At 38.0% G+C, this 20,935-nt stretch overlaps 1 protein-coding gene across 1 annotated transcript; it reads left to right on the top strand.

The window, feature by feature from the left end:
• Positions 1 to 13,632: 13,632 nt before the first annotated feature.
• LOC145040559 (putative mitochondrial protein AtMg00860) lies at positions 13,633 to 14,025 on the top strand. Its single transcript, XM_078988473.1, has one exon. The coding sequence runs from the start codon at positions 13,633 to 13,635 to the stop codon at positions 14,023 to 14,025; it is 393 nt and encodes a 130-aa protein (XP_078844599.1).
• The last annotated feature ends 6,910 nt before the right edge of the window (positions 14,026 to 20,935 follow it).

Below are 20,935 nucleotides of genomic sequence, written 5' to 3'. Positions count from 1 at the left end.
TTAGGTCAAATGACTCCAAGACTCCATCCTTTTGGAGTTGGCCTATGCGTTTCTTGCTTATATGTCCAAGATGAAAATGCCATAATGATGCTTTATCCAAGTTATTATTATTAGTAGAATCAATACACAAAACATTATTTCCTAAGTTATCTACAACAGATACAGCTTCATACACACCATCACAAGGTAATGCTTTAAAATAAAGTACATTATTAAAGAAAGCATTAGTCGAACCAACTTCATTATCAAATGAAAAGGTGAAACCTTGTTTGTACAATGCATGAAAGGAAATAATATTTCTTACCATTTCTGGCGAATAATAACATTTATTCAAATCTAAATTTAACCCACTACTTAGCGATAAAGTATAAACTCCAATCTTGGTGACAGGTGTAACTTTCCTATTCCCCATGATTAAGTTTATTCTTCCTTCCTCCACATTCTCACTTCTTCCTAGTCCCTGCAAGTCACAACAAATATGAATACCGCAACCGGTTCAAGGACCCAAGATTTCGAATGGGGTGAGTTATTAGAAATGATAGTGTAAATACCTGCATGGTTGGGTTTAACTTTCCCATCCTTCTCATCCTGCTGGTACTTTGGGCAATTTCGCTTCCAATGAGCTTTTTCATGGCAATAGAAGCATTCAGCCTCTTTTGGGTCAGAAGAAGGAGTAATGAAACCTTTCTTGGCTGCACTTGAGGAAGAGCCATCAAGGGTCCGAGCCTTGGTACCCTTCGAAGATCTCTTTCTCTTCCTCCCTCGACTTTGCCCGATTGCCAAGACCGGAGTTGAGTCTGGAGTAGGAGTGATAGCAACCGACTTCCCCTTAAGACCTGTTTCTGCAGTCTTGAGAAGTCCCTGAAGTTTGCTGAGGGTGACCTCTTCCTTGTTCATGTGATATGTCATGCGGAATTGATCATAGCACGATGGTAAGGAGTGCAAAATGATATGTATTGCAAGCTCCTCAGGGAAGTTCACATTGAGCTTCAGTAAACGATCCACATACCTTTGCATTTTCTGCATGTGTCTCGTGACGGACTCTCCGTCCTTCATCATGGTTGTTATCATGGAGCAGATGACTTCGTACCTCTCTTGTCGTGCACTTTGATGGTATCTTTCCATCAAATATTGGTGCATTTCATAAGGGTAGAAGTCCTCATAAGTCTTTTGGAGTTCAGTTGTCATTGTGGCCAACATGATGCAAGCCACCTTGGTTGCATCTCTTTCATGAGTATGAAAGTTAGCGATCTCCTGGGGAGTTGCAGTGGACTCATCAATTTCCTTAAGCTCCTTGTCAAGGACATATTCTTTGTCCTCGTAGCGGGTAATCATCCTGATGTTTCTGATCCATTTATTGAAGTTGGATCCATCAAAGGTGACTTTCCCACACAGACTCATAAGAGTAAAGGAGCCATTAGGATTCGAGCCAGAAGCATTATTTGAAGACATCTGAAAGAGAAGAACAAGTTTAGTTTAGATTTAAGAGAGTCCTTAATAAAACATCCAAATGTAATATTAAGGCTAGGATCCAATCACAATATAATATAACTTAGAAGAGGTATGCTGTAATCTAAGCTATACCATATTTGAAAGGTAGGTGAATGACGATTCACCAATTTCCACCACGAAAACCGAAATATTAGATATTTAGTTTTTATTGGTTTTTGAAATTCCTAGATTCTTTGAGATCCAATGAACTTTTCAAAGGCATGTTTCAATCTCGAGAGTGCCCTCCAAGTTTTGTGACTGGGATGCCGAGGATCACAAAACGAGGTGTGAAGTAACCATGCAAATCACTTGGTACCCTTAAAGTTTATCACTCAATCGATGTGCCGGTAAACCACACACGCTCCACCGATACTATAATAAACCTTAAGTCACCCTTTACCTACCTTGTTAAGTCCAAGTTAGTGTGCCGGTTAACCACACACGCTCCACCAACGACTTAGACAAAGTGTAAAGTGTAATTTCATGGATTAGCACCTTATTCACATTTTTCCTAAAGTAACTAAGATTGGGAATTTAATAAACATTTAGTTACTTTATTATATTCATCATACTTTGAATGAGAATTTATAAGTCCTTGTCTTACCCGTTCGGCTAACGACCCTCCACCAGTCAAGCAAGCGGTGGGTGAGAATATTCACCCATTAAGTCACCATTTTATAGGCAACAACCTTATACCCACCTTATAGACCGGCTTCGTGAATGAGGCGTACTAGCGGTAAGACGACTTTATTCTTATACATATATATATATATATATATATATATATATATATATATATATATATATATAATTATTAAATCATCATAATATAAGTATAAGGGTTGAATTTTAACTTTTAAAATTCTAGGGGTTGGAACTTAAAGTTTTAACTTAACTTTACTTGTTCCAAAACTTGAGGGCAAGTTTTGTAACTTTCAAAACTTTTCATTTCTTGTAACTTATGAGTTTAATAGAGTAATAAAATGAAGACTCTTCATTTTTCTAACTCTTGTGTTTTCTTAATGGTTTTAACTCAAGTATGACTCTTGGTTTTCCATAACTTAAGGATAAGTTATGGACTCCATTAAAACACATTATGATCAAGAATTAATCTACCACATAGGTTACAAATAATTCCTATGATCATCTAAAACATCATAAGAACAAGAACATGAATATGAACACAATCAAAAATTACATTTAAAACTTTGTAATTTTGATAACTAGTTGTTGTAAATGAATTAGCAAAGACATTACACCACCAAAAACAAGTTTTCAATTACCAAAATAGTTTAGAGTAATGTTTCTAATTCATTTCCAGCAACTGAATCGAAAATCTGCACTCAGTCGACCCTACTCGCCGAGTGCATAAACTGACTCGCCGAGTTGGTTGAAGATACTCATGAACTCGGCGAGTCCCCCCTATAGACTCAACGAGTCCATTTGCAGACAGCAAGATTTCTGATTCTGTTTTCAACTTTTAAGCACAAATAAGAACAAACAAGCCTAGGCTCTGATACCACTGATGGGTTTTGAGCATTCTAACACTTCCTAAGTGTACATGCAACCCTAATAACCTTGGATCTATGTTTGTCTAATTGTCATACAAAGTTGAATTCCAAGGTTATATTCCTATCTAGCATACATGGGGAACAATTTTAACATAAAGTATAGATAGAATAACTTACCTTGTTGTTGTTTGTGTTCCTTGAAACCTTGTGAGCCTAGCACCCCAAGTGTGATGCCTTAAATGCTTCACACAACACCGAATGCTTTTGGAAGAACTTATGAGAGAATACTCACTTCTCAAAATCGGCCAAGCCCTCTTGATTCTTAGTGTAGCCAATTTTGGGTGGAGAACATGTTACTTATATAGTGTTGACACATCTAGGGTTAAACCCTAATGTGTCATGACTCTTCATTTCCATGACCCATGGGTTTGTAACTCCCATGGAGCATCCATGGAGCATCCTATGGGTGGAACCCAACTTGATAGTCCATGGAGCCTTTTAGCCCACTATACAAGATATGGATGATTTACATAATCAACCCATATATTTAATTAGTTATCTTTTGATCACTTAATTAATTCTAAATTAATTCTTGATCAAACTAATCAAATAATATTTTTAATATATTAGAACTTATAATATATTAATAATCTCCAAGTGTTATTTCTCTCATTTAGTCTATCCAATTGCATGGTGCCATGCAACCCAAATGGACCATGACGGGTCGGGTCAAGTACATACCAGAAATAGTTATGGACTTAGACACCTTATCCAACAGGTAGTTCTCCTGGACTTGAGAGCAGCCTACAGAATTGTCTTGGACTGTAGGATGTTGACCCGTATTTGATTGAGATCTCTTTGAACTGCGGATGGAAGCTCCTCTTGAACCGAGGATGGTTGCCCCTAGATTTGATGATTGAGTGATAATTCACGGATATGTTCTAGTATCTATGTTCTCTATTTCTTCATCATCATAGTTTGAAGAGACATTTGATTGAGTTGTGAGTCTGCAGGTAGATACTGAAGCTATGTCTTCAATAACTGGAACCTCGATGGTTGTCATTTGAACCAGAGTTGAGCTTTCCCCCTTAACCGGTAAGGTGGAAATTCCATTCAACAAATCTTCAGACAAGGATGGTCCAAATACATCAGCATGTTGTTGTTGAGCTACCAGAGACATAAGAATTTCAGAGAGGTGAGTTATCTCTACAAGTTCAAATAGATCATCACAGTTAATTTCAAATATGTTTAGGGAACCCGAAGAGACTGTGATATTACTTTCCAGGATGAAGGTGGTTTAAGTTGAAGGAGAAGTCTTGGTTTTAGTTGAGACATCCAAAGGATACATTATGCCCTCAGATTTAGACATAATCAAGCAGGTCCTTCTATCATTTGTCAAAATGTGGCAATACTCACTATCAAACTCAACTCTATGACCAACTTTGCATAATTGACTAACATTGGTCAAATTATGCTTGAGTTGTTCAACATAAGCAACCTTTTGAATTGAGAAGTTTCCCATAGTCAAAACATCATAACCTCGGATGATACCATTTGCATTGTTACCGATGTGACATGTCCACCATTACATATAAGCCTGAAATCCCGAAGGTACTCTAACCTTCCGTTCATGTGCAAGGAGACGGAACTATCAATCAATCACTCCTCTTCTTGTTCCTCCTTGCACATTTCATGTTAAACAATGCTAAGAGTCCCATCTTTTGCCATGAAGTAGTAGTTTTTCTCCATCTTTGACGATCCGTCCTTATCAGCAAGTGCTACCATGCAAAATTTTCCTTTGCCCTTGATGTTGTTGAAATCTACATCTTCATCTCCTGATGACCAAACTTGATGATCCCTCTTTACTTGGGCCACGTATGCCCTTGCCTTTTTTTCTCTTCCATCTCCTGAGCCATTCTAAGATATAATGCTTTGTATTTCACCACATTTGCTTTGCAGTATTTGGTAAAGTGGTTTTCTTTGTTGCATTTGTGACAAATGATTACATCAATTTATCTTCGGTTGAAGTACCGGACTCAGTTGACTTGATGGGCTGTGGTGCCTCTTTGGATTGATAAGTGTTTTGTGGTTATAGAGACTGGTGAGAGTTTTTGGGATATCGAGAATGATTGTTCTGTGGAATGAAGATACGGCTAAAGGGTGGTTTGGTAAACTGCTTATTTTTACAAAATGAGGTTAGGGTAGCATGTTGACTTGTTGGCTAACTAGGGCGATGGCACTTTGAAATTCTTCTTCATCATCATATTCTATATCGGCTTCGTAGCATTGCGGTGGGTTATCATACGAAAGAGGGGAAGGTTCATATGATTGAGTGGTTTTGCTTTGTAGGGTTTGAGCTATGAGAGCAAGTGCACCTCTAAAGTATGCACAATCTCTTACCACTATTGATTCTTGTTCCTGAAGTCCACCATTCAAGTTGAAGAGAGATAGTGTTGTTGGGTTTTGAGCATTGTAACACTCCTATGGTGTACATGAAACCCTAAATACCTTTTATCTATGTTTTATCTATTATACATGCAAATATCAATTTCCAAGGTATTTATCCTAACTAGCATATTATGAAGTACAAGTAATATCGAAACTAGTAGAAGTACATACCTCTTTGTTGGTGCTTGATTCTATAGAGCTCAAGATCCTAGTGCCCCAAATGTGATACCTCAAATGGTTCACACAACGTCATATGCACTGGGAATAACTTAGAGAGAAATCATCACTTCATGAAATCAGCTTGCCCTCTACATACACATATAGTGGCCAATTTTTTACAAGAATATGAAGCATATATAGTTGTTACAATTAGGGTAAACCCTCATTGTCATGACTTTCCATTTCCTTGGATCCATGGATTCAAACACACCATGGAGCATCCATGGAGTATCCTATGGGTTTTAGCCCAACTTAATAATTCATGGAGTTTTAGCCCACTATACAAGTATGGATGATTTACACAATTAACCCATATATAATTAATTAGTCTTCTTTTAATCACTTAATTAATTCTAGATTAATTGTTGATTAATACTAATTAAATAATCTTATTAATATATTAGATCTTACAATATATTAATAAACCTTAAGTGTTATTTCTGTCATTTTAGTCTATCCAAATGCATGATGCCATGCAACCCAAATAGACCATGCCGGATCGGGTCGAGCATATACCAATTATAGTTACGGACTTAGACACTAATCCAATAGTCTCCCAGTTGGATAAGTCTAATAACTATCATTGCAAGTACGCCTTCACAACCCGACCAACAATCGTAGCTCTTACAAGTTGCTGCCGAACTTTGAACAAATCAATGACGCATCCATTAGATAAGTGATCATATATTCCTCCATTCTAGATATCATATGTACTGAGACATGGATTATAATCATTCTTTCTGTCATTTCTTGTTTCACGATTTCTGATTTATGAAGACCGACTAATTGAACAAATCAAATATGTCTAGGATTAGCCATGCACTTAGGGGTGCCATCACTAAATCATCGAGGGGCCCACGGATATTGCTTTTATCCCATTAAGGGTAAAAGGAATGGATAAAATTTGACTCATATGCTTGTACTGACTACTAGTTGAATCATACACAAAGGCACGTTTTATAACATCGAGTTACCAATGCGTTTTCATGCAATCAATGTATAACCAACTCATAGTCAACAACTCATATATCTAGGTTTGAAGAATATAAGGTATTATCATCTCATGATTCACTTGTGATAATTCCATGAAGTGATTCAAATGAGCATGGGTTTAATCCAATACTCAGAACTTCTGAGCACTCATGAATGTTGTAGCAACCATTGTTATGTCTAATGCACCTTAGACAAATCTTACAAGCCAGATTCAAGATAGTCTTGATTCATATCTACTTCCCACATATGACCGACTATAGATGGTTTGAATAACTTAGTCATTCAGGAAGAATGACCTAGCTATTCCTGAAGTCAAAACATGCAAAGTGAAACAGAAGAATAATACTTAATCCTAGATGGCCCCAAACACTTGAGTGTAAATAAAAAGCCTTTTATCTAAGCACCATATTGATTACTCATTATTCATCGTTTCGATTTATCAACATAATGCTTGAATTAAAACAATAGTCATGCCATGCACCAAGAATGCATACTATGTTCGTCCAAATAATAGCTATGCCATACACAAAGTATGCACACTATGTTTACATATGGACTTCTCTTTATGAAATAGATCAATTGAAAATATTTCAATGATGTTTGTTTCACAATTCCAGTCCTTATTGTAAATGTAAGAATACCAAAATCATGCCATCTACTATAATATGTTAGATTCTAAACTTATAAGCAATGATTCCCTTGTAATGACTATGTACAGAAGTCACAAAGACTTGGCAACAGACATTACAGAGTATTCCAATGGAAAGCAATTCCATGGAAATGAAATCTCAAATTCAAAGTACATTCCTTTGAACATCCTTCTTTGCATTAAATTTTCTAATCTTAAACAGATTCAATGAATAACTTCCACCAGTGGAAACAATTCCACATTGCCATTTTGACTATCACTTCTGAACAAGAGTTGCCTCTTTTCAGAATATGTCAATATGGTCCTAACCATATACTTCCAATTATCCTGGAAAATTGCTTAATCATTTTAGTCATATCCAGTTCTATTCCTTTTTCCCTCTTAATGTCATAGGCATTTGGAAAATTTAAAATGGATAAACATTATAGCACATGTAATCAAACCTATACACAAAGCAGATGGGACATGATTCATGCTATATATATATATATATATATATATATATATATATATATATATAATTTCCTTATGTTGAACCATTTCAACATAACATTCATATATATCCTTGACTAAAGTTGATTAAAATCTCAATCTAAGCTTGTAGAATTGGAATGAAGTATAAAATCCTCTCCCTTAATTATAGCAAAACAACTTTTCAAACCCGAATTGAAAGTTTTATTTTCTATAATTAACATTGATAACTTGCAACACTTAACATAATAATCATGCTCCCACTAACATGATGATTATTAGCATAACACTTATGCTCCCACTAGCTCTGACATGTATCCAGAAATTATCTGGACTTCTTAAAATCAATACATTATTGACTTTCTTATCAAAGTTCAGATTTCTGATATGAGATGCTTTGATAAGACTTTATCAAAAACATACACCTTTCCTTAGATTGCTTAGATGTTTGTCTAGACCTTTTGCAATTCTCACTAGTTAGTGTGTCGGTTAACCACACACGCTCCACTAACTATGTGAGAATGCAAGTATCAGAACTACTATCTATTTAAAATCTTCTTAGTGAAAGCGTTTCCTCACCATTATTTTCATGAACCGAAGAGAAATCTTATGACACTTATATTTTTATGGTGTATATGTTCCTATCCATGTGAATTTGTCAAAACCATAATCAAAAGACAAGGTTAGTGACAAATCCAAACTTAAATGGACTGAACTTGTTCAATCTCATTTTCTTGTCACCTGTAACGCCCCGGTTTTTCTCGGTGCGTTTGGTTATTTTAATTTAATTATCCTGGTAACCTTGGGTTAATTTATTTAACCAATGTCTGATTTTTTATGTTATTGGACTCTTTTGATCATCTTGTAAACTCCTTTTATTGAAGTCCATGCACTATAGGCCTATTTGCAAAGTCCGTCTAGTAAATACTACTTAATGTGTTAATTGAGTCATTTGGAACACACACAAGAAAAACACTCTAAACCCTCCCTCTCTGTCTCTCTCTCTAAAATCGTCCTCTATCTGTTTGGGATTAAGAGCAGCCAAGGGGCTGTTGTTTGGAGCTTAATTCTTGTTCATTTCCAGCCTTGATTCATATTGGTATGAACCTCCTTATCATTTCTTACAACTTGATTCATAACCTTGTTCTAGTTTTATGATTTCATCTTCACTTCTTCTCCTTCTTATTTGATTTGTAATTGTATGTTACACATCATCTCAAGAACCTATCTTCACCCCATATATGGTGGATGATGGATCTAGGGGATTAGATGTATCAAAAGATCATGGAAACCCTAAAAGGGAGAATGGTGATTGTATGTGCTTTATGTTCATTTTCATGTTGATTGCTATTACAGTCTTGTGGCAAAATGAAATCCTAATGATACCTAACCCTTTTTAGTACCACCATGATCATAAGGACTAAATTGGGATGATGAACACATCTTAAAATGTGTTTCAAATGGAGAAGGATGTTTAAGCCAAAAAGGAATCACACGTGGCTAGCCATAATTTTGTTTTCCATCAGATCTGTAGTCATTTTGTAAACCTCATATCTTGAGCACTAGAACTAAAAAGGACCCCAAACCAGTTCCAAAAGTTCAAAAACTGAGTTGGATAACTTTCTTAAGCAGACCAACCTTACTGATAAGGGCTTTATCTATGGGAAAGAATGGCATCTTTGCTATTAGGTCTGATCCGGGTCTGTTCTGATATGTCATTTTGTTTTCATCATTTATAAGGCTTGGAAAAGGATCCAGAGTGATTCCAATTTTCTATATGTTTCTTATATTATGAATTTAAGATCTGGAGAAGATGGGGTGTTATTTCCAATTATAAATTGCTTAGAATGGATCCACACTTCAGATCAGTGGGTAGTCACTAGCTTTTACTAGTGTTGTGATTGTTCACAATGTGAATTTTAAATCTGGATTTTGGGAGATGCTTTTCATTCAATTCCAACTCTGAGACTTTCATTTGTATTTCCATTACTTCAATTAATTTTGGGTTGGACGAGTTCTACTCACAAGTTAGGTAGAATTGGCCAACATCACTTGACTGTATTGTTGGAGATAGAATTGATACACCATTTTGTAAAATTCATATTTAATTCATCTTTTGGAGTTAGAATAAGTTCTTTATAGTTGTGGAATCCTGAGCAATCATAGTTTCCTATAAAATTTAGTTAAAGCTATGTTTCTGTTTTAGATTTTGGTGTAAATACGTTTTAAAAAGCAGGTCTGTTTTAGAGACCTTGCTGTGATTACTCTTTTCTCAACTCATAGCTTCATTACTTCTCCTTTCTAACCTTTAGTCCTTCTTAGGTGAGGTTTTGAAGTTTGCTCAAGCTTGGTAGCATTATTTGATTCTTATCTATCCTTACTACTCACTCAAGGTGAGTTCTCTCACACCGTTGTATTGATGATTGTTTTTGCTAGTTAGCTCGTGTGTGATTATTTGAATTTATTATAAAAGCATGCTATGTAAGTATTGTTTTAATTCGTACATGCGCACTGTATGTAACTAATCATGGATATGGGGACACCACCAAAGGATACAGATTTACCGGTGCGGTGGGTAGGTAAGATCACCAACGTAATACTCATTGTGAGGTGCGGTGATTAGGGCCAAGTGATACGGGATCTTCCCGGTGCTGCTCAAACCTGCAAGTCCTTCTTGTATTATTGGCGTTGATTCGTTCGTTGCCCTTATTATAAAAATATAATTGGAAAATTGATTAGGGTTAGTAAATATGAATGTTAGTACAATGTCTGTGTTTGAATTCACTAAGCTTTGTGCTTACGGTTTCCCTGATAACTTTTCAAGTGTTAACATTAAAGAGGCTAGGGCTTGACATGGAGCACCGGGACATCGCTACTAGTTATTTTGGTTGGGACCTTATTATTATTATTACTTCCGCACTTATTTTATAAGATTATTAAGTAGATGGATTATGTTATGACTATTTCAGTTGTTTTAATTTAATTTAAGATGGGTTTTAAAAGTTTAAAATTTCTACAAAAATTTGGGTGTCACAAGTTGGTATCAGAGCCACAATTTGAGGGAACTAGGCATTCTTGTGGATGTTCTAGACTAAAAATTTAGGCTCTATAAGAGTTTATTTTCTTTTTAAAAGATTTTTCAAACTTTCTGAAGACTAGTAGTGGAAGATGTCGCGGTGTGTCAGTCGGCCAACCAAGTAAGCCTTATTTCTTATGTTAAATGTTTATGTTAAATTGTTCACTATGAATTAGATTCTACTAGTCTTAAAATTTTAGATTACACACTTATTTAATTTTAACATGTGAGAGAGTTGTACAATTAATGGCTAGAGCGAGCTGGAAATTTTGAAACTAGACGTGAATGCGAAATTGGAACTTGTGTGGAAGGTAGTAGAAGGGTCCCTACTATTTGAAACATCGGTGCCGGTTTTCGATCTGGGCAAGGTTCAGAAATTTTCAGTAACCTGAGTGTTTCGGCTTTCTAGAAATATCTAGGCTGAATTATTTCTAAATATTTTCCTCCTTCTACGGATACAGATGGCTCCGCCTGCTCACCTTAATCAGCTCCAAATGGAGCACGTTAGGAATATTGTCGCTGAGGAATTCAATAACGCTTTCAATAAACTAATCCCGGGCGTGACCAATGATATAATCAACCAGGTCAAAGCTCTTCTGGATGAGCGCCTCGCAGCTATTCCCAACGGAGCGTTCCCGGCTCCGCCCGTTTGGGATTCGACATACTACTTCGAGAAGTTCAACAAGTGTAGCCCCCCTCTTTGGAATGGTGAATCTGACCCAGTTGCTGCTAAGCACTGGGTGTCAGATGTTGAGGGCGTCTTCATGACTGTTGGGTGTCCGGACTAGTACAAAGTTGTGATCGCCATGAATCAGCTGCGGAAAAGGGGAAAGACATGGTGGAACACCATCACCGTTCTATTAAACGAAGAAGAAGTGAGGGCCATGTCTTGGGCCCAATTTGTGGAGAGGTTCGGGGCATAATATGTGCCTAAGGTGGAGCAGCAGCAGATGCAGCAGGAGTTCATGGCCTCACAGCAAAGTACCGAGTCTGTTAGCGACCTGAACGCTAAGTTCTTGGAGATGCTATCTTTTTGTCCCTCGTTTGCTGGGAACAAGGCCTGGTTGGTCAGCCGATACACTACCATTCTACGTACCGAGATTCGGGAATTCGTTAGCATGCAGGAGTTCCCCACTTTATCCGCGATCATGGATGCAGTGGGGAGGAGGGAAATCGAGTTGCAAACCCAGTCTAAGAGGAAGGCCAATGACATCTCCTCCTATGACATCCGGAGATGCCCAGAAAAAGCAAAAGCAGGATGGTAAGTCAAGGTATGAGAGGTCGTCTTCAGGTCAGGGCGAGAAAAATCCGTTTATATGCTATAACTGCAAAAAGCCAGGGCATCATTGGAAGAATTGTAGGGCTCCCCCTGCGAGTGCAGTTCCTCAGATTACTTCTGCTGCTCCCGTCTGCTATCACTGCAATGAGACGGGACACAAGAAGCTTGAATGCCTGATGTTGAAGGCTAGTAAAGGAGGCGGGGGTACAAATCCTGCAATTGCATCGTCTTCTAAGGGATCCACTATGGTGACACGAGGTCGTGCTCACCAGATGACTGCGGATAAGCCGGTGATTACCGCGACAGTGGCAGGTAAATTTCTTTTTTTCTTTTCTCTCCTACTATTATTTAATAAATGGTAGTTAGAATTGTTTACATGATTGTATGTGCTGAATCTGACACTTATTTGCTAGATTCTGAGCCCACAGTTGTTATGTTTGATAGCGGTGCTACCCATTCTTTTGTATCTCGCATGTTTATTAATCGTTTGGAGTGTAGTATCGGAAAAATGGCTCGCCCAATGGTTATCGAAGTTGCCAACAACCTCACTATTTATGTCACCGATGTTTATCGGGGTTTCACTCTCGAGTTTTCTGGAGTTGAATTCCCTATTGTGATGCTATAGCTCTGCGTTATCGTAGGCATGGATTGGCTTGATGCGTTTGATGCGGAAATCCAATTTCGTAAGAAGCATGTTCATGTTCGAAACCCTAGAGGTGTAGAACTTATTATTCAGGGGCACATTCCCCGCCTAGCTATGGCTTCTTTCTCTTCTTCTATAGCACTAGATGACGTTCCTATTGTTTCCAACTTCAGCGATGTCTTTTTGGAGAAACTCCCTGGCTTGAAGCCTACTCGGCAAGTGGAGTTTCGCATTGATTTGGTGCCAGGTGCGACTTCGGTAGCGAAATCTCCTTGCCGCTTGGCACCACCTGAAATGAAAGAGCTCCAAGATCAACTTCAAGAACTAAGTGATAAATGGTTTATACGATGACTCTGCTCGCCTTGGGGTGCTCCTATTCTCTTTGTGAAGAAGAAAGATGGGTCACAGCGAATGTGTATTGATTATAGGAAGCTAAACAAGCGCACAATAAAGAATAGGTACCCGTTGCCACGTATTGACGATCTTTTCGATCAACTTCAGGGAGCGTCTTGGTTTTCCAAGATTGATTTACATTTCGGTTACCATCAGATGCGGGTTCGTGAAGAAGATATTGAGAAAACAGCATTCCGTACTCGATATGGGTACTTTGAATTCGTGGTGATGCCTTTTGGGCTCACCAACGCACCCGCAACATTTATGGCTCTCATGAACCGGGTGTGTAGCCTGATGCTTGACCGTTCGGTCATAGTGTTCATAGATGATATCTTAGTCTATTCTAAGAGCAAAGAGGAGCATGAGCAACAACTTCGGGAGATTCTAGAAATTCTAGCAAGAGAAAAGCTTTATGCTATATTCTGAAAATGTGAATTTTCGTTGGAAGAAGTTCAGTTCATGGGGCATGTGGTAAACAAACACGGTATTAAGGTCGATCAAGCGAAGGTTGATGCGGTTAAACAATGGAAGATTCCAAAAACACCTTCTGAAATTCGCAGTTTCTTGGGTTTAGCCGGTTATTACCGGAGGTTCTTTGAAAATTTCTCTAAAATCGCCTTACCACTCACCCGATTGACCAAGAAATCAATGAATTTCGTTTGGGGACCGGAGCAACAGATGGCGTTTGATGAGTTAAGGAAACGATTGTGTGATGCTCTGATTTTGGCCTTACCTGATGGGGTTGAGGATATGGTGGTTTACTGTGATGCATTCCTTCAGGGTCTTGGTGTCGTGTTAATGCAACAGGATAGGGTGATAGCCTATGCCTCCCGACAACTGAAACCCCACTAACAAAACTACCTCACTCATGATTTGGAGTTTTGGGCTGTTGTTTTCGCTCTAAAGATTTGGAGACACTATCTCTATGGTGTAAAGTTTATCATATACACTCACCATAAGAGTTTGAAATATTTGTTCAAGCAGTGGGATTTTAACATGAGGTAGATCGGATGGTTGGATCTGGTAAAAGATTATGATTGTGAAATTCACTACCACCCCGGTAAAGCTAATGTGGTAGCTGATGCTCTCAGTCGTAAACAATCTACCAAACCGATTCGAGCTAAGTGTCTCCGGATCACAATGGTGTCGTCTTTGTTAGATCTAATCTGGGACGCCCAAAAGATGGCAATACTGGAGGAAAACATCAGGCGTGTGAAGATTGGGAAAGAGTTGCCTAAGATGGAACAAGACGGTTGGCGTTTGCTGAGTCGCTACGGTAGTGTATGGGTTCCATATAACGGGGGAAATCGGAAAACCCTAACTGATGAGTCTCATAAGTCAAAATTTTGTATCCATCCCGGTGCTAATAAAATGTATCAGGACCTTCATGAGGCTTACTGGTGGCATGGAATGAAGAATGATATGGCTCGATTTCTGGAAGAATGTATGACCTGTCGGAAGGTCAAGGCAGAACACCAGAAACCGCATGGGAACTTGCAACCATTGGAGATTCGTGAATGGAAATGGGAGCATCTAACCATGGACTTCATTACAAAGCTTCCTAGAACTGCCCGAGGATTAGATACGATATGGGTGATTGTTGATCGTTTGACTAAGAGTGCTCACTTTCTGGCTATAAAGGAGAGATCATCGGCGGAGAAATTAGCCGAGATCTTTGTTTGAGAGATTGTCTCATTACATTGGGTGCCCATTTCTATCGTCTCCGAGCGAGACACCCGATTTTTCCTCTCGGTTCTGGAGGAAGTTTCAAGAGGAATTGGGCAGACGATTACATTTTAGTACCGCCTTCCATCCGCAGACAGATGAGCACATTGAGCGGATGATTCAGACCTTGGAGGACATGCTTAGGGCATGTGCGATTGATTTTGGGGGTAGTTGGGATGACCATCTACATCTAGCTGAGTTTTCTTATAACAACAGCTATCACTCTAGCATTAAAATGCCTCCGTATGAAGCCTTGTATGGAAGGAAGTGCAGGACGCCCATTTTTTGGGGAGAGGTTGGGCAGAGGGTACTTGGGAGTACCGATATCGTGCTACGGATGCTCCAATCTTGTGTTCTAGGTGGGAGATTGGAGAAACTTTTATCTTTATGCCTTACTTGATTCTTCTTATCTGTTCTGTCATACATTGAAACCTTTCTAATGTTTCATAATTACACTTAAACTTGTAAGCATAACCATATGTACTAAACTTTACTAAATCATGACGAATAGTCTTTGTGGTGGACCTGATCAACGCACACCCAAGTGTACCCGATCCCTTTGTCCTTCACTTGACTCACATATACATGTGAACCAGGAATCAGTTTAATTTCCCAAAGATGAAACATTATCATTCATCATACATTACAAGTTGCATGATTTCCAAGTTTCTATCCAACTGAAACCTTGGGTGACGAGAATCTTTCATTATTTGGTAAATTATGATACTACTCCCCATTTACCTATATTGCTTATCAATGGAAACATATAAACAACATTTTTTTTTCAAAAATGCCATTGTAAGGATACTAAAAAATAAATAAATAAAAACAAAAATTTTCTTTTATTTTAAAACTTGCAGAAAAACTTATCCTTACAATGCAAATACATATGAAAACTTGTTGTTATCTCTTCCTAAGCAATATTTCATAACTCTTATGCAGTTGCTCAAAATTTTGATCGTCGAACCATACGATTAGAATCATCACACTCTTTCTTTAAGCTTCCTTTGATTCTTCCAAAACATCAAAATGCAAATACATTGCATTATGTATTAACAATCTCCAAGCAGAATCTTAATAGACTTAGATAATGGGCTTTGATTCTTCGACAACTTCGCAGCTAATACCCCTTCCTTCGCAAAAGAAACATATGGACTCTTTGGAAATGGTACACGAGACTAACACAGACTTAGCCTTTCTCTTTACCATTGGTTCATATGACTTGACCATGGTCGATCCTTTCCCCTGATCCTTTTCCATTGGGATGAGAAAGCTTTTCTGAACTTCTAATGTTACCATTATCAATGTCCATGGAAGTTTGGGAAGTTGATCTTCCAATCTAATTTACTTTATTAATGCCCCAAATCATTACTGATTTAGCGTTATCAAACAAATAGGTAAAATCACTAAGGGTCATGTCATGATCTTGTTGGATAAGGTGTCTAAGTCCATAACTATTTCTGGTATGTACTTGACCCGACCCGGCATGGTCCATTTGGGTTGCATGGCATCATGCAATTGGATAGACTAAATGAGAGAAATAACACTTGGAGATTATTAATATATTATAAGTTCTAATATATTAATAATATTATTTGATTAGTTTGATCAACAATTAATTTAGAATTAATTATGTGATCAAAAGATAACTAATTAAATATATGGGTTGATTATGTAAATCATCCATATCTTGTATAGTGGGCTAAAAGGCTCCATGGATTATCAAGTTGGGTTCCACCCATAGGATGCTCCATGGATGCTCCATGGGAGTTACAAACCCATGGGTCATGGAAATGAAGAGTCATGACACATTAGGGTGTAACCCTAGATGTGTCAACGCTATATAAGTAACATGTTCTCCACCTAAAATCGGCTACACTAAGAAACAAGAGGGCTTGGCCGATTTTGAGAAGTGTGTGTTCTCTCATAAGTTCTTCCAAGAGCATTTGGTGTTGTGTGAAGCATTTGAGGCATCACACTTGGGGTGCTAGGCTCACAAGGTTTCAAGGAACACAAACAACAAGGTAAGTTATTCTATCTATACTTTAAGTTAAAATTGTTCCCCATGTATGCTAGATAGGAATATAACCTTGGAATTCAACTTTGCATGATAATTAGACAAACATAGATCCAAGGTTATTAGGGTTGCATGTACACTTAGGAAGTGTTAGAATGCTCAAAACCCATCAGTGGTATCAGAGCCTAGGCTTGTTTTCTTTTTATTTGTGCTTAAAAGTTGAAAAAGAATCGAAAATCTTGCTGTCTGCGAATGGACTCGTCGAGTCTATAGGGGGGACTCATCGAGTTCATGAGTATCTTCAACCAACTCGGCGAGTCAGTTCATGCACTCGGCGAGTAGGGTCGACTGATTGCAGAATTTCGATTCAGTTGCTGGAAATGAATTAGAAACATTACCCTAAACTGTTTTGGTAATTGAAAACTTGTTTTTGGTGGTGTAATGTCTTTGCTAATTCATTTACAACAACTAGTTATCAAAATTACAAAGTTTTAAATGTAATTTTTGATTGTGTTCATATTCATGTTCTTATTCTTATGATGTTTTAGATGATCATAGGAATTATTTGTAACCTATGTGGTAGATTAATTCTTGATCATAATGTGTTTTAATGGAGTCCATAACTTGTCCTCAAGTTATGGAAAACCAAGAGTCACACTTGAGTTAAAACCATTAAAACAAATACAAGAGTTAGAAAAATGAAAAGTCTTCATTTTATTACTCTATTAAACTCATAAGTTACAAGAAATGAAAAGTTTTGAAAGTTACAAAACTTGCCCTCAAGTTTTGGAACAAGTAAAGTTAAGTTAAAACTTTAAGTTCCAACCCCTAGAATTTTAAAAGTTAAAATTCAACCCTTATACTTATATTATGATGATTTAATAATTATATATATATGTATAAGAATAAAGTCGTCTTACCGCTAGTACGCCTCATTCACGAAGCCGATCTATAAGGTGGGTATAAGGTTGTTACCTATAAAATGGTGACTTAATGGGTGTCTACTCTCACCCACCGCTTGCTTGACTGGTGGAGGGTCGTTAGCCGAACGGGTAAGACAAGGACATATAAATTCTCATTCAAAGTATGATGAATATTATAAAGTAACTAAAATGTTTTATTAAATTCCCAATCTTAGTTACTTTAGGAAAATGTGAATAAGGTGCTAATCCATGAAATTACACTTTACACTTTGTGTAAGTCGTTGGTGGAGCATGTGTGGTTAACCGGCACACTAACTTGGACTTAACAAGGTAGGTAAAGGGTGACTTAAGGTTTATTATAGTATCGGTGGAGCGTGTGTGGTTTACCGGCACATCAATTGAGTGATAAACTTTAAGGGTACCAAGTGATTTGCATGGTTACTTCACACCTCCTTTTGTGATCCTCGGTATCCCAGTCACAAAACTTGGAGGGCACTCTCGACATTGAAACATGCCTTTGAAAAAGTTCATTGAATCTCAAAGAATCTAGGAATTTCTAAAAAAAACCAATAAAACCTAATATCTAATATTTCGGTTTTCGTGGTGGAAATTGGTGAATCGTCATTCACCTACCTTTCAAATATGGTATAGCTTAGATTACGGCATACCTCTTCTAAGTTATATTATATTGTGATTGGATCCTAGCCTTAATATTACATTTGGGTGTTTTATTAAGGACTCTCTTAAATCTATACTAAACTTGTTCTTCTCTTTCAGATGTCATCAAATAATGTTTCTGGCTCAAATCCTAATGGCTCCTTTACTCTTATGAGTTTGTGTGGGAAGGTCACCTTTGATGGATCCAACTTCAGTGAATGGATCAGAAACATCAGGATGATTACCCGCTACGAGGACAAAGAATATGTCCTTGACAAGGAGCTTAAGGAAATTGATGAGTCCACTGCAACTCCCAAGGAGATCGCTAACTTTCATACTCATGAAAGAGATGCAACCAAGATGGCTTGCATCATGTTGGCCACAATGACAGCTGAACTCCAAAAGTCTTATGAGGATTTCTACCCTTATGAAATGCACCAAGATTTGATGGAAAGATACCATCAAAGTGCACGACAAGAGAGGTACGAAATCATCTGCTCCATGATAACAACCATGATGAAGGACGGAGATTCCGTCACGAGCCACATGCAGAAAATGCAAAGGTATGTGGATCGTTTGCTGAAGCTTAATGTGAACTTCCCTGAGGAGCTTGCAATAGATATCATTTTGCACTCCTTACCATCGTGCTATGATCAATTCCGCATGACATATCACATGAACAAGGAAGAGGTCACCCTCAGCAAACTTCAGGGACTTCTCGAGACCGCAGAAACAGGTCTTAAGGGGAAGTCGGTTGCTATCACTCCTACTCCAAACTCAACTCCGGTCTTGGGAATCGGGCAAAGTCGAGGGAGGAAGAGAAAGAGATCTTCGAAGGGTACCAAGGCTCAAACCCTTGTTGGCTCTTCTTCAAGTGGAACCAAGAAAGGTTTCATTACTCCTTCTTCTGACCCAAAAGAGGTTGAATGCTTCTATTGCCATGAAAAAGCTCATTGGAAGCGGAACTGCCTAAAGTACCAGCAGGATGTGAAGGATGGGAAAGTCAAACCCAACCATGCAGGTATTTACACTATCATTTCTAATAACTCACCCCATTCGAAATCTTGGGTCCTTGATACCGGTTGTGGTATTCATATTTGTTATGACTTGCAGGGACTAGGAAGAAGTGAGAATGTGGAGCAAGGAAGAATAAACTTAATCATGGAGAATAGGAAAGTTACATCTGTCACCAAGATTGGAGTTTATACTTTATCGCTAAGTAGTGGGTTAAATTTAGAATTGAATAAATGTTGTTATTCGCCAGAAATGGAAAGAAATATTATTTCCTTTCATGCATTGTACAAACAAGGTTTCACCTTTTCGTTTGATAATGAAGTTGGTTCGATTAATGCTTTCTTTAATAATGTTCTTTATTTTAAAGCATTACCTTGTGATGGTGTGTATGAAGCTGTATCTGTTGTAGATAACTTAGGAAATAATGTTTTGTGTATTGATTCTACTAATAATAATAACTTGGATAAAGCATCATTATGGCATTGTCGTCTTGGACATATAAGCAAGAAACGCATAGGCCAACTCCAAAAGGATGGAGTCTTGGAGTCATTTGACCTAAAGTCAAATGATAGTTGCGAATCGTGCTTACTTGGAAAAATGACAAAGTCACCCTTCACAGGCTCGTGTGAAAGGGGTGAAGGTTTGTTGGACCTTATATACACGGATGTGTATGGACCATTCAAACATGCCACAAGGGATGCTAATCGTTATTATTTGACTTTTACTGATGATTACAGTAGATATGGATATGTCTACTTAATCAAGCATAAGTCAGAGACTTTCGAGAAGTTTAAGGAATTTAAACAGGAAGTCGAGAATCAATTGGGCTGGAACATTAAGATGCTTCGATCCGATCGGGGTGGTGAGTATCTTAGTTCAGAGTTCCTCGACTATCTTAGGGAATGTGAGATTTTCTCACAATTGACACCTCCTAGGACACCACAGTTGAATGGTGTGGCTGAGAGGCGTAATCGAACCTTGTTGGACATGGTTCGTTCCATGATGAGTCGAGCTTCGCTACCAATCTCATTCTGGGGGTATGCTTTAGAAATTGCCGCCCATATCCTTAATCTAGTCCCTACAAAGAAAGTTGCCAAAACTCCTCACGAGATGTGGACTGGTAAAGTACCTAAACTAGACCACATCAAGATTTGGGGTTGCGAGGCTTTCGTGAGACGCGAGACTCATGATAAGCTCGAACCCCGAAGCGAGAGGTGTATTTTCATCGGCTACCCACAGCAATCCTTTGGTTACCTCTTCTACAAACCTAGTGACAATGTGGTCTTTGTAGCTAGAAGAGGAGTCTTTCGAGAAAGAGAGTTTATAAGCCAAGGAGACAGTGGGAGGCAAATTGATCTTGAAGAAATTCAAGAGTCAAGTGGTGATGGAACTTCAAAATCTAGCCCTCAACTTGAGGAGGAAACTC

The sequence above is a fragment of the Lactuca saligna genome, chromosome 4, assembly GCF_052625555.1.
Source record: "Lactuca saligna cultivar CGN05327 chromosome 4, ASM5262555v1, whole genome shotgun sequence".
NCBI classification, from domain to species: Eukaryota; Viridiplantae; Streptophyta; class Magnoliopsida; order Asterales; family Asteraceae; genus Lactuca; species Lactuca saligna.
Note: the sequence above shows the minus strand (reverse complement) of the source record. Positions and strands in the feature narration are given on the sequence as shown.